This window comes from Medicago sativa, chromosome 3, assembly GCF_051527215.1.
Source record: "Medicago sativa cultivar Bolivia chromosome 3, Bolivia_mono, whole genome shotgun sequence".
Classification (NCBI taxonomy): Eukaryota; Viridiplantae; Streptophyta; class Magnoliopsida; order Fabales; family Fabaceae; genus Medicago; species Medicago sativa.
The window spans coordinates 89508550-89523585 of NC_140751.1; the positions used below are offsets into that span (position 1 = coordinate 89508550).

Genomic DNA, 15036 nt, shown 5'->3' on the forward strand with positions numbered 1-15036 from the left:
AATGTATATGAAAATGGACAAAAAGGACCAAATTGAAATGAAAAAAAGATAAAGGACCAAACTCTTACCTGAAATTAAGTTAAGGGACTAAAAGTGTAATTTTGTCTAAAATAATTTTGTCTAAGTTTACAAAGATAAATTAAAACAAATGAAGTAAATGTTTACTCAAATTGAGGCCACTCTACTTTTGTTTTCATAATAGTTGTTTATCTATTATGCCATTTATAGAATAAATCTGAATACAATGTAAACTCTGCAACGCACAGGAGCGCCAACAATGTCTTAAAATATATCGTTATAATTTCATACAATAAACATAATTATTAATTCAATATTAATTATAAGATTGGCATAGTATAAAACATGATTATCTTCTAAAATTTACAAAACATGATTACATAAAAGAATACATAAAAGATTGGCATATGTACCGAAGAATATCAAATACTTGCGAGTTAACAAAAACATGCAAAGCATTAGCCTTTTCTGTCAAGATATATTTATAAAAGAATGCATAAGTGATTGTAGGCATTCCTTGTACATGACTACATCAGTATTTTTACCACTACCATTTTTGCCTCATTAACTGTAGTCATTCCTCCTACATGATTACATCAATACTTTTAATCAACACATTCATAAAAGTTAGTAAAAGAAGTAAGCATTTTCATAAAAGACCTAAAATTGGATCCCCACATAACACTCAAAAAACAAAAGTTCCTCCAAGTTGCACATCTCCGGTTACAGCTAGCACAACTCCATTACCACCACTTTTGCACACTACAGGAAAACATTTATAGTTTAGCTTGCAATTTATTTGCCATGGCATTGATAAAAGTTAATTTTTAGCCTCAAATCAGTCATTGAAAAATGCAGGTAATAATGAATTTGGAAACACCGAATCCATGTCATTCATAAGACATTAACAATCATATAAAGAATAATCAAAGGTACTATAAATGTATTAGTGTACTGAAAGTATCTATTTAAAGCTAATTCCACTCTAACCCAAGTTCATTGATAAAAAAATTCTAAAAAAAAAATTGATTTAATTAATAGTACATTTTATTGGTCAATTATGAATAGCAATATTTCAATTGATCCCTCCTTTCGAATTTAACAACTAATAGTAGATCTTAGAAATCTAATATGTCAATTGTCTTTTGTCGTTACTTGTACCTTTTTCTTGATGCCTTTTGATTTCCTCCTATGTTATTTTGGAACTGGTAAAATTCATGGGGTGAGTCACATACTTTCAAAGATTTTGACAAAGTGGGTATTGTATTTCTATTCCTTAAGTCCATTGAGTGATATCATGCTTTTAAAATAATTATCCCTAAAAATAATTAAAAATGGCCAAAACTATTTCCTGATTATCTAAAAAATATCAGTGATTTCAAAATACCTAAAAGTCCAATTGTCATTATAGATCTAGCAAGTGCAAGAAGAGTTGTCCCACCCAGATAGACTTGATACCTGCACATAAACATAAATACTACTTATGAGCAAAAAGATAATATGAATAAGAATGAGATAAACAGTAGAAAAGAGTATTTCCCACCTCACACTCCATTGGAAGCTCGTAAACTAACGTGTAATAATAAACAATCAACACCAAAACTTAATTGCTATAGTTAATTGACATCCTATAAAATCTTTTCATTTATAGAATAAGCACATGCTACAATCCCTACAAACAAATATCTAAAGTAGAAGTTAAATCACATCTATATCTCAATCATTGCCAAATTCAAAGAGTTGAAAACATAGCATTCTTGTCAGCTGCTTCCGGTTAATATAATCATAGTATACTACATTTATAAGCAACATTTTTAATGAAAACAATATTGGAAGATCGAAGAAATTGACCTTGAAGTCAGAGTTCTAATGCTTTTTTTGTCATTAGAGGTATAAAAAATTAGATAAACTCAAATTGTTTAAATTACAAATAACCATCAAATTAACATCAATAACATAGAAGTCTGCTCAAATCTAATAAGTTGAGTATCATTATCAAATTGAAAGAAACTACAAATAATGACAAACTCATCACAATTAAATGTAATAATTATAAAAGCTATTATTGTAGCAAAAATAAAAATATAAAAGTTATTATAAAAGGATTTAATTAAGACCTGTTCATATTAACAAACAATGAACCATTCCAGAATCAAGAAAGATGAGATTAGAGAGAGAACTAACCCATTGAAGACCACCAAAAGCATAAAATCACAATGTTATTATTGCATAAGAAGTAAAAACATCAGAAATTTTTAAATATAAAAATCAGACTACAAATAAGAAAAGTTAAAAAGGGTAGATAAGTTGCACAAAGATTTCAAAGTACAGGTAACTTAAAAAGTCCTGATTCAAATTTCAAAGTAAAGAAACCTTATATAAGGAAACACATTCAAAAAGACATATCGTTGAAGATTCAAGGGCAGAGTTAATAACAGAGGAATGAAACTAACCTCATAAATTATTATTAGATGGATTAAATGAGGAAAAAAGAGATGACTTTGGGAGAATTTGAAAAGATTAGAATAAAGGGGTCACCAAACCTAGCATATTTTCAGAGGTTATAATAAAATCTTTTCATTTATAGAATGTAGAAGTTAAATCATCTCAATCATTTGAATTTTCTATTTGAAAAAACAGAGCTAAAAACTGAACCTTTAAGCAGAAGTTTTAATGTTTTTTTTTGTCAAATTGAAGTGTAGTCATTTTGAGGTATAATAAGTTGGATAGAGACTCAAATTGCATTAACGGTAAAGAACAATAAAATTAGGATCAATAACATAAAAGTCTAGTCAAAGTTTTAATGTTTTTTTTTGTCAAATTGAAGTGTAGTCATTTTGAGGTATAATAAGTTGGATAGAGACTCAAATTGCATTAACGGTAAAGAACAATAAAATTAGGATCAATAACATAAAAGTCTAGTCAAAATTCAAATCTTATAAGTTTGGTACAATTTTCAAATTGAAAGAAACCACAAATAATGACAATCAAATGTAATAAATAATTCAATAGAAACAATCAATGCAAGGGAAGAACATCAAATACAAAGACCAGCTGAAAGAACCTGTGATAAATTAGGAAGAACTTACAAATAATAACAGCCGATTGATGCTCCTGTTAACCATAGAGCTTAAAATCAAACAGCCTGCAAATCAAACAGACGAATAATCTGATTATTAAATAAGAAATGAAAATAAATTTCATCAGAAAGATGGGCATTTTCGGATCTGATAAAAAAACAGGTTAGGGTTTTGAAATTCAAATATCACCTTGCTCATTTTTCTTACTTGATTTCTTCTTGAAAGAACCTGTACACATTCACCTTGCTTTAAGGTGAAAAAACAGGTTAAGGTGAAAAAGGAAGAAGAAAAACTATCATTGAAATTCTAATCCCAAACATGAGTATTTTCGGATTTGAGGAAAAAATGGGTTAGGGTTTCGAAAATAAACATTCACCTTGCTTTATTCTTCTTCCTTGATTGCATTTCTTTTTCTGGATATAGATTGATGATGGTGAATGAGTTTGTTAGCATGGACAGAGATGAAAATGAGGTTTACGTGTGAGAGTTGTGAGGAAGAGGAAGAGGAAGAGAGAGAGAAAGTGAGGAAGAAAAGGAAATAAGTTTGAAATTTGAATTTTGAATTGAAGAGGGAAAATGTGTGATAATGATATTTTATAGTTTGTATTGTGTGAATGCTTAAAGTGGCAAAAAGAAAATCATTTTTTAATATTGATGTGACATTAAGTGGCTTAGAATTTTGACACATTGGATTTGTGCAAATTTTTTTGCTATTTGTTGTTGCCCATTTGTATATTATTAAGATTAAGATATTTGTTGTTGCTATTTGTTGTTGCTCATTTTTCTTACTTGATTTCTTCTTGAAAGAACCTGTACACATTCACCTTGCTTTAAGGTGAAAAAACAGGTTAAGGTGAAAAAGGAAGAAGAAAAACTATCATTGAAATTCTAATCCCAAACATGAGTATTTTCGGATTTGAGGAAAAAATGGGTTAGGGTTTCGAAAATAAACATTCACCTTGCTTTATTCTTCTTCCTTGATTGCATTTCTTTTTCTGGATATAGATTGATGATGGTGAATGAGTTTGTTAGCATGGACAGAGATGAAAATGAGGTTTACGTGTGAGAGTTGTGAGGAAGAGGAAGAGGAAGAGAGAGAGAAAGTGAGGAAGAAAAGGAAATAAGTTTGAAATTTGAATTTTGAATTGAAGAGGGAAAATGTGTGATAATGATATTTTATAGTTTGTATTGTGTGAATGCTTAAAGTGGCAAAAAGAAAATCATTTTTTAATATTGATGTGACATTAAGTGGCTTAGAATTTTGACACATTGGATTTGTGCAAATTTTTTTGCTATTTGTTGTTGCCCATTTGTATATTATTAAGATTAAGATATGGGTTATGATAGAAGACACCTTTTGTGAAGGTGTCTTTTATCAAGTTACTCTATGAGCTTTTGCGAAAAGACACCAACTTACTTTTATGAAGGTGTCTTTTAGCAAAGTTATAACTAAAAAGTGAAAATCACACCTTAAGGTGTTGCTTGATAAAAGACACCACCAAAGGGTGTCTTGTAACATAACCCTATATATATATATATATATATATATATATAACCTCAAATTTGTTCCTAGTTTGTTTCGTTCAAGCTTTCACCAAGCTTCGACTCACGTGGGGAATCTACACGCATTGAACCGCCAATTTTGATGCTTCAGTTTCCAGCCACCGTTGAGGATCACCAAATTGACTTCGGATAATTAGATTTGGCGATTGAGTGAGCAATTCAGAAAATTAAGCGATGGGTGATTATGTGTTTTGTCTCTCTTTGTTTGTCATGTACATACATCCCTCTATGAATGGTGGCCATTGATGACTGTTTTTGGAGCTTCATATAATCAGGGGTCTTGCTAACAAGTGCCCTGAGGGCATTGTTTAAGGAACCCACAAAAGGAAATTATGTCTTGAAAATACAAGTCAAACACTTGTTAAAGTAATAATCGTACAATTTTCAATGCAAAAGTTGCTTTTTTTAGATGCTTAAACAATGCCCTTAGGGCACTTGTTAGCATTTTGCTATAATCAGATACGACTGTTTTTGTGTCACACATATGAGTGGCTTAATTTCATGAAAAACAATTTTGATTAAAAAATATTGTAAGTACTTAATTCTCACTTTTTTTTTTGGAGAGAATAATTACATCTCACTTTAAATCCCAAATAAATTCACCCTAAAAATATTGAAATCCAACTTTCTTTCAATTGTTCACAGACAAATGAACACACATGCAACAAAATTACATAAATGGGAATTACACTGTCAAAAAAAGAGAAGAGGATTAGTGTTTTTTTTCAAAAAAAAAAAAAACAGAGAGAGGAGATGATTATGTTTCTCCTTGTTAATGGTGGAATGATTTTGGGAAGATTAGTTGAATTCATTGTTTACAGTAGAATATTGATAATTCAAAGAAAATCTAACCTCTTCTATGTTATTTGACGATAAAAGAAAAAAGAAGTGAACCATATTGAAAAGAAAAGAAATGAAAAAACGGAAGAAGGATTGTGCATTCCTGTGATAAGGATAAATTTAGGAAAATGCTAACAAGTGCCCTAAGGGCATTGTTTAAGCATCTAAAAGTAGCAATTTTTGCATTGGAAATTGTACGATGATGACTTTAAAAAGTGTTTGACTTGTATTTTCAAGACATAGTTTCTTTTTTTGGGTTCCTTAAACAATGCCCTTAGGACACTTGTTAGCAAGACCCATAAATTTAATATTCATCCAAATGTTATTAAACCCTCTCATCTCTCATAGTAAAACTCCTCTCATTGAATATGCCCTCTATCTATATGTATGTGTGTGTGTGTGGTGTTACTGTGAGAGGTTAGAGGAGTATATAACATCCCTTAGATTAAAATCAACCGTTCTGGTTGAGTTTGACTATGAAACGGCATACTATCTTTTTTCGCCATTGTACGCGCGTGCATTTGTCCATCTCTCACGTTACAACCAATGTCTCCAACTACCCATGCACACTGTTTGTCTCTGCATCTTTCTCATGATTGGTGTTAGTGTGCAATTTTTGACCTAAAGGAATTGAAATTTAATCAAAGCTTGAAGTGTAATCCAGAAGCTTCCTCATAATATAGACATATTCCTCCAAAGCTATCTCCTCCAAAAAAGATCCTCTCAAATAGACCCTGAATCTCCAACGACTACTTAGACTAGCTATCCTATGTCATGTGTCCTTGGTGTAAATGTTGTATTCCCCATTAATTGATTTGATCTCCTTATAATATCATCCTCTTAAAATCAACATTGGTCTAAAGGTTGATGTTAGGATAATCAAGTTGCATTTCCAAAGTGTTTTAACAAGAGACTTCCACTTAACCGATACAAGTACTTGAGTGATTAGTGTATTGTTTTGTAGTGCTGGCATGATTTCCAATATTAACTCGGGTTTCGTTTTGTAAAAATAAATAAAAAATAAACACGTTTTCAATTAAAAAATTGTGCATACTATTATATAATATAATATAATCATATCATATGCATACAACAAATGGACAACACAACACAATGTCTTTATTGATCAAAAAACTTTAGCTTGAAAATGCGATGCATGACAATCTCTTGAACAGATACATAACAAGCACTTATTATAAATAGACAACACGTAACAACTACCCTTACTTAAAAAGAAACACAGTACAACTACCCATAACCCAATTCTCAACAAAAACTTTAATAACTCTTGTTGAAACTAAAGGGCAAAAGCTTCTTCAATAGATGATATTAATTAATTATGCAGATTAAGAGTTTGGTTGATGTCCTCTGCAATTGACTCTGCATCCATCTTGACTCCCCACAAGCCTCTCCTTGCTAGTCCTGCGCAGTATAATCCATGATCCCCCTTCCAATGGCTCGGGTAAGCATTTTTTGGCATCCCTTTCTCATTGAGAGCATATTTGTAATCCTTTGAAAAAATACATAAAATAATAATATATTAACTTAGAGAATTATAATGAATATGGGGAATAAAGTCCAATAAAAAAACACATGCAAAAGCGTAAAAATATAAAATGTATGTATATTGTAATGGAGTAGATGATCAATTTTTCCTCCCTTTATCTTAATTATGACGTATACCTTAAGCCACCCATTAGCTATGCTTTTGTATCCAGTCGCGAATACGATTGCATCAAACTCTTTTTCCATGTTGTTTCCAAATACAACTTTCTTTTTCTCAATTCTCGTAATATCTGAAGGAACAACCTGTGACATCCAAATCCAAAGTTATGTCACACTCATACCTTAATGAAAGTGTTGTGAGTTTGAACGAATTATAATTTAGTTTTAATAAAAAAATCACGAATAATAAATATCATGAAGTGCTATAACTTCACAATTGTGTTGATAAAAAAGTATTATACTCTATACAATATTAATAAATTATACTATAAAGTAAGAATGCTTATTTTTTGTGTTAATTAATCACCTACATAAACATGGTATTAATAACTAATCAAATACCTTTATAGATCCCTCTTTAATTTTTTCGATGGTTCCAACATCAATAACTGCAGACTTTCCTGTCACGTTCTTGAGTTGTAAAGGTCCCAATTTGGGACGATAAATACCGTACTTGGACAGATCACCGTATTTTAGTTTTGCCGAAAAAGTAATGATAGCATCCACAACATCAACCGGCAAATAATTCACCATTCGCATCCCTTGACGAATCATTTCTCTACTGAAGACATGAAACTGGTAAAAAAAACTTAAAACAATCAATACCACAAAATACATATTTTCATTACACTATCAATGCATATTTTTTTTATATTGATTGACACAAATAATATCAACATAACATAGTTCAACTATCGAGCCAACATAATGGAATTCAGCTTTACAGGCCACTGTCATTTTCAACATTATAAACGCTCATTACTGCACTTTTCAATTGAATGGTTTTAATATGGATTGAAAATGATTATAGAAGCTCATTACCGCACTTTTCCATGTTAGAAGCACCTTAAAATCTTAAAGATAGTTAACACACCAAAATATTGTATAACATTGATATGTCAAAAGTTATAGATGTCTAGCTAGATAGGTCTAACACAATCTCAACAAAAAAAAATATTATACAAAACGTACTATTTTAATATCCATGTTAGAAGCACCCTAAACCCTTAAGGATAGTTAACATACCAAAATATTGTATAACATTGATATGTCGAAAGTTATGGATATCTATCTAGATAGGACTAACACAATCTAAATATATATACACACACACACACACACACACACACACACACACACACACATATACATTGAAAAGAATAGCTGAAATATTATTAACGAATAATCGTCACATTGAATCAAGAAATTATACATGCATTGCTAGATTAAAAAAAATGAGTTGAAAATTTGATAATTTTTTTTTAAATGAAAAGATGCAAAGTGAATTTGATAAAATTCATCCGTCATTAAATTTTTAAATAAATAAATAAACAAATAAATCAATTGTCTATGTTCTCTAAGAAAAAAATCAATTGTCTATGTACGAAGATTTATTTGTATCCTTGCTCTTTTTAGGTATACAAATTTAAATTCTTTCATTGTGAATGATATTGTTGCATGAAAATAGTGAGTTAGAAATGTTCTTTACCGGACTTCGAACGACAATAGACGGGTTAGCACCCCAATTATAGAGATCATAAGCAATCTCCATTCCTGAGTTACCACACCCAACTACCAAAACCTCTTTTGATTCATATTTTGAACCAGATTTGTAGTATTTCGAGTGTACCACCCCTCCTTCAAAGTTATCCAGTCCAGGCACATTAGGAATATAACCTTCACTATTTTCGCCGGTGGCGACCACAAGAAGCTTTGCCTCATAAACTTCCAATGTTCCTTCTTTAGTGTTCTTTGTTTCAATCCTCCATTTGTCTCTAACTTCATCATACTTAGCAGACTCAACTGTGCGACAATAACGAGGTTTTATGTTAAAATGGTCGACATATTTGTCTATGTATTGAAGGAATTGGTCTTTGGATAGGTAGGTTGGGCCTGAGGGTGGGTGAGGCATGAGGGGCAAAGAGCAAAACTCACTAGCCAAGTGGAGGTTTAAACGATCATAAGCATTTTTCCTCCAAAGAGAAGCACAACAATCTTCTTTTTCAAGTATGATATGAGAGATGGAGTTTTGTGTTAGGCAAGCTGATATTGCTAGGCCAGAAGGACCAGAACCTACAATTACAACTATGGATTCTTGCATATTGTTGTTTTAGTAATCTAGGATCTAAGTATCTCCAATATGTTTGTTTTTGTATGACTCCAATATCTTTAGGCCAACAAGAAGTTGTAGAATTTATAATCATGTATGAAAGCATAAGAACATGTATTGATGCATGAATGAAACACAAACATTTTTGCCCGTAATATTTTGGTTGATTTTCCATTCAGTGAATTACTACATATGATTATAGTTTTAAAAAATTGCTATATGAAAAATGTGTACCATTCATGTTTCTTTTAGATAAAGTGTATCATTCATATTAAAAATGGTAAAAATAAAAATAAAAAATAAAAAAAAAGGAATAAGGTTGCATACATCGTTTCTTTTAAAGAGAATATATAGTTTCTTTATAAGCATTTGCATACGGGGAAAAATACATATGAATGAATTTATCACAATGTATCGAAAATGTTATATTGTACCTGAAATATATATATATATATACCCTTCTAGAAATAATATCAATTTTATTATTAATTTTGGTATAACTTTTAGTAAAAATGCATATATTTTTCGATAAGCATAAATACTTGTTTTTTATCTTATATTTTTTTTTCTTCTGAATTGACAACATCGTGTGTAGTTTTTAAATTATAAAATTTTAACTCAAAATTTTCTTTAAATTTTAGTTTGATTCAAATCAAATATACAAATGCAATGTAACAAATCGTATTAACATAAGTGGCAAATTATGGGCCCGTTTGTTACAGATTAAAATAAAAGTGATTTTGACATGAAATAATTTAGAGATTATTTTTTAGAGATTTTTTAAAAAATCAGAATCTATTTTATGTTTGTTTACCATGTCAAAAATCACTTTTTTAAAAAAAAAAGTGATTTTTAGTTTGTTTGGATACAACTTTCTAAAAGTGATTTTTTATTATAAAATTACCATAAAGGACACAATTTTTTTTCCAAATATAACATGTTTGTCCAAAAAAAATTACTTTTTTTATGTATGAAAACAAGTATGTTAATTAAAAAAATGCATTTACGTTGTAAAAAAAACATACTATCTACGTATTTGTTACATTAAAAAAATTTACACAAGATATTACATAAAATTATCAACATGAATTCAAATAAAATGAGTAACGTAACATATTCCTTAAAGAAAAGTTAACATATCATATTTAAAAAAAAAATATTCGAGCAGAATTGTAGTATCTATACCCTGTTTCATATTCATTGTCATCGAAAATAAATATATAAAAATAAAACTAGTGTTGTCCTCTTCTAGGAAACTGATCTCTAATAGCATTTCTCATTTCTTCGATGTGTTTGATATCTTCTTGTGTTGGATCTTGCCATTCATTATGTTGAGGTACATATTGATAATAGCATTTGTTCATAATTTAACCTGAATCATTACCTAACTAAAGTGATCTAACAATAGGCATCAAACAATGCTATATATGTAAACAAATTATGAATAGTTATGCATGCCATAAAATTACTGATTCACGAAATTATTACTCCACTGATGTATTGCACAAGAAACACAAGAATGTGAAATTTATCACTAGCATTTGTTTTTTTTTTTGAATGGCCAACTTTATTAAGCACCCAACCTCATAAGAAAGAAGAAGGTGCGAAGGAAACCAAAATAGACAAAAACAACACAAAAAATATGATAATGGAAAGAGAAACAGAAAAAAAAAATATACAGGTTCAATTATGAATGAATCAAAAAGATAATAGAATTGCTAACCTTCACAACTTAGATGATCTGCAGCAAAAAAATAAAAGAGGGAACTCACTTGTTTAGAGAATAGAGAGAAGAATATCGATTAGGCTGTGAAAAAAAGGAAGACTAGTCTTTGTGTATATATAGCAAAACAAGGATATGATTGGAATTTTAGTTTGTTTTAAACATATCTTTTTTTCTTAAAATCCGGTAACAAATTTCTCTCTCCTCTAAAAATAATCTATTAAAAAAAAGCTGCTCATAACAGCTTCTCATTTGAAGCAGTTTTTAGATTTTTTTTAGATTCTGATTTTTTTGAAAATCTGTAACAAACGGATGCAATATTAAAAAAAGTGATTATTTTTTTAAAAAAAGTGATTTTTTTTATAAAAAAAGCTGTAACAAACGGGCTCTATATATTCCCCAACTACTCACGTAGCATGCGTTTTACCATCAAAATAAAATTATATGTAGTCGATGTTAAGTGGTTAATATTTAAGCTTAAGTGAAGATCAAACAAACTGAAATTCCATCAAAATAAATTTTAATTAGGATGACTAAACTCAAATTATCAATGGTCATTTTGCTAGAATGAGGATTATAAGACCTAATAAGATGTGTATTTTTCTCATTGAGTTGGCAATGTCATTTTTTTTTGGCAATGTCATCTCATTATTCAATTTATTTATTTATTTTGGTTTTCAATGTCATCGTTTAAACCTGATTTCGCGTCCGTACGAGGGTTTGCTGGGTTGCGCCTGTGATTAGTGAACTTTTGTTAGGATAGTTTAGAGTAGATCCACTTAGGTTGATTTATCAAGATGTATTCCCGCTTGGGTTTTCCTGGATCAGGTCCTATGTCCCCCAATCTTTGTATATTTTTTATTTATTTATTAGACTTTCTTTTTACTTAAAAAAATATATTTTGGACTGTTAATTAAATTTTAATATATTTCAGATAAATCATTTTTTTTAAGTAATTTTGCTAATGATTATTGTTTTGAACTGGACTCGGATGATCTCCATCTACAAATATGAAGCTCAAATCCATCACTCCGCCTCACAAATTTTCCCAATTGGAAATCTCTATACAGGTGTAACGTCTCAACAACATTGATGGCCACAACGACCACCAAAAAAGATTCATAGAGAGGTTGTTGTTCGTATGACATACCAATTTCAATATAATGTCTCAATTGCTCAAGTTAAAGCATCCATAGTTGAGACCTTTAATTTAGAGTTCTTAAACAGGTCTCATGTGTATACATCACTCTTTTATAATTTTTTAATAACAATATCTAGTAACACTCAGTCAATTCAATGGAGAGCATCTGACAAAAGTCTAAATGAGTCATATCACTAACTCCTTATCATTTACATTCCAACAATATCATATTATTTTAATAAAAAGTAGTATGTGGCGTCAACTTAAGAATGTGAGTCTTAAGTGGGACCCTAAACCTTAAAAGACTCTAAAAAAAAAGGTAAATACAGACTTTGGTCCCTTAACTTATTTTTGCGTTTCATTTTGGTCCCTTAACTTTAAACTGTCTCAATTTGGTCCCTTAAGTATCTCTCCGTTTACCAAAGTGGTCCCTTCCGTTAGTTTTCCGTTATGTTTAATAAAAAAGTTAAATGTTGTACACGTGTCATTTTGTCATTTGTTGAGAACTTTTTTTTTTATTTTCTTCATCTTCTCCATACAATCCTTCATCTTCTTTCTTCTATCTGGCTCAGATTCGGTTGAAGCCTAAGGTGCAGATTCTTCTTCCTTCATGAGACCGGTTTTGTTGTTGTCGAATTCCGTCCTACTCCTTCTTTCTGAACGTGAACCAGTTCTGATTTCCTTTTGCAGTTTGTGTTTAGCTTGCATATGGTACGAAAGAAAGAAAGGTTGTAATTATGTATGATGGTTTTGAGATTGAACCGAAAATTTGAGTTAAGGGTTAATGGTGTAGATGAATTTGGAAAAAGAAGAAGGTTGTGATGATGTTCAAAGCTTTGATGTGATTTCGAATTTGAGTTTGTTGTTTGGATTTACTTTTTGGAATTTGATGATGAACGTTGGTGTGTGAAGAGATTTGTTACGGTTGTGATGGAAAGGTTGAGTTCGGATTATGTGATGAAGCCGATCGGTTGTGTTATGGCTGGGAAGCAAAAGCAATTTTGAAAATAGGTGTTTGATCTAGATTATGTGATGATTATGAAAGTTAAAAAAAAATGGTTATCATTATGGTTGTTGAATATTGGTTTGAATATGTTATGAATGTTGCTGGAAAAAGAAGAATGGTTTAATGTGTTCTTGAGTAACTTTTGAGAAAAAGGGGTTTTGATCTTCTTTAGTCACTGCCGTTTATGAATAGTGTTTCTTTGACAATTTGTGCAACCTCCTTCCGCCAATGGTTCAGATTATGAATAGTGTTCTTGAGAATTGGTTTAATGTGTTCTTGTGATGAAGGATTGTATGGAGAAGATGAAGGAAATAACAAAAAAAAAAAAAACTCTCAACAAATGACAAAATGACACGTGTACCACATTTATCATTTTTTATTAAACATAACGGAGAACTAACGGAAGGGACCACTTTGGTAAACGGAGAGATACTTAAGGAACCAAATTGAGACAGTTTAAAGTTAAGGGACCAAAATGAAACGCAAAAATAAGTTAAGGGACCAAAGTGTGTATTTACCCAAAAGAAAAATCTTCCAATGCAGGTACCTATTAGATACCGAATCTTAAATGATAAAGACCTCGTTATTGAAGATGGTCATGATCGTGGATTTGATATTGTATAAAATGCTTGGATTATAGTTCTCCTCTCCATGCTAACATCACATAAAGTTTTCTTATTATGTGGATGGTGCCAATTTGTTGGCTTTACAAATACGCAATGGTTCATTTCATTGTAAATAAAATTATTTGACTTGTATCATATACTAAATACTCTCAGTTGAAATTCGAACATTTCTCGATCTAAGCCCAACTTTCGTTGGTTGCAATGGCGAATCTAACGCAAAAGATGAGTTTTATTTATGGGTAAAATATGCTTTTCGTCCCTGTAATTATAGGCCGTTTGAATTTTCGTCCCTGAGCTTACTAATCCTCCCATTTTGTCCCTGTAAATATTAATCATTTGAGATTTCATCCTAATTACAAAAATTTGCTGAGGTGGAGGGTAATTAGTGACGTGGCATCTGTTTAATGGTTTTTTGTCAGGACACGTCATCAGAGGGCCGGGGAAATGACATTTTTGCCCTTAATGAACCTGGGCTCGCGCGCAATGACCGTTTTGCCCCTCTCTTCTTCTTTTCTTCTTTCTTCCCTCTCTTCTTCTTACCCGTTCTTCTTTCCTCTTTTTCATTCTCTTCCACCACCACCAACTCCGGATCTCTTCCATCTCCACCACCATCTTTTCTTCTTGTTTGCCCCTGCCTCCATCTTTTCTTCTTTCCCTCATCTTCTCCATCGAAGCTTTCACTGTATAACGGTTTTGATTCGGATGTGGTGTGTATTAATTGGACTTTGGTGTTTAAACTGCGGCGAGAGGCTGCGACGACGATGAGCAGAACGACGGCGTCGGATTTGACGACGGCGGGTTGAGGTATGTGAGACGGGTGCCGGGTTTCAAGTCAATCTGATCTTTCAAACATGATTCATTTTTTTCTTCTCTGAGATATCATCAATCTCCCTGCTTCACTCTTTTTCTTCTTTCTCACTTGAAACTCGATCATACACTGTGGAACTGGGTTTGAGGTTTCCTGTCATTGCAAAACCATTGGAGACTAACAGCACTGTTGATTCTCACAATCATGTAGTCACTCCTTACTGAAATCAAAAGCTTCGATTTATTGTTCGAAATCGAATTGTTCCGTGTTCTTTAAATTTACAATCTATCAAAGCTTCAATTTTGTGTTCGAATTGGATTTGGAATAGTTGGGATTTGATTTCAGAAATGTTTTACTGATTCATTTCGATTCCAGTTCTTGATTCACGAACAACTA

The 15036-nt window shown here is 31.1% G+C and overlaps 1 protein-coding gene and 1 long non-coding RNA gene across 3 annotated transcripts; both read right to left on the minus strand.

Annotated features, from left to right (window-relative positions):
- Positions 1–482: 482 nt before the first annotated feature.
- On the minus strand, positions 483–3783 carry LOC146941681 (uncharacterized). Of its 2 annotated transcripts, XR_015032464.1 has the most exons (6): positions 3475–3783; positions 3288–3344; positions 3108–3163; positions 2203–2561; positions 1406–1476; positions 483–780 (listed from the first exon to the last, which is right to left on the minus strand). It is a non-coding gene; the product is annotated as an uncharacterized LOC146941681 (long non-coding RNA). The 2 variants fall into 2 exon arrangements; XR_015032463.1 differs by lacking the exon at positions 2203–2561.
- Positions 3784–6513: 2730 nt separating this feature from the next.
- LOC146941682 (putative indole-3-pyruvate monooxygenase YUCCA10) lies at positions 6514–9477 on the minus strand. The gene is made up of 4 exons (XM_085755499.1): positions 8716–9477; positions 7569–7802; positions 7185–7310; positions 6514–7011 (listed from the first exon to the last, which is right to left on the minus strand). The coding sequence occupies exons 1-4, from the start codon at positions 9325–9327 to the stop codon at positions 6835–6837; spliced, it is 1149 nt and encodes a 382-aa protein (XP_085611625.1). The 5' UTR covers positions 9328–9477; the 3' UTR covers positions 6514–6834.
- Between the last annotated feature and the right edge of the window lie 5559 nt (positions 9478–15036).

Excerpts from the sequence above, each read along its gene's own strand:
- LOC146941682 (XM_085755499.1), bottom strand. The coding sequence starts at position 9,327 with ATGCAAGAATCCATAGTTGTAATTGTAGGTTCTGGTCCTTCTGGCCTA. Across the intron at positions 7,803-8,715 it reads CTATTGTCGTTCGAAGTCCG|TTTCATGTCTTCAGTAGAGA; the intron begins GTAAAGAACATT and ends TTTTTTTACCAG. Across the intron at positions 7,012-7,184 it reads TAGCTAATGGGTGGCTTAAG|GATTACAAATATGCTCTCAA; the intron begins GTATACGTCATA and ends ATTTTTTCAAAG.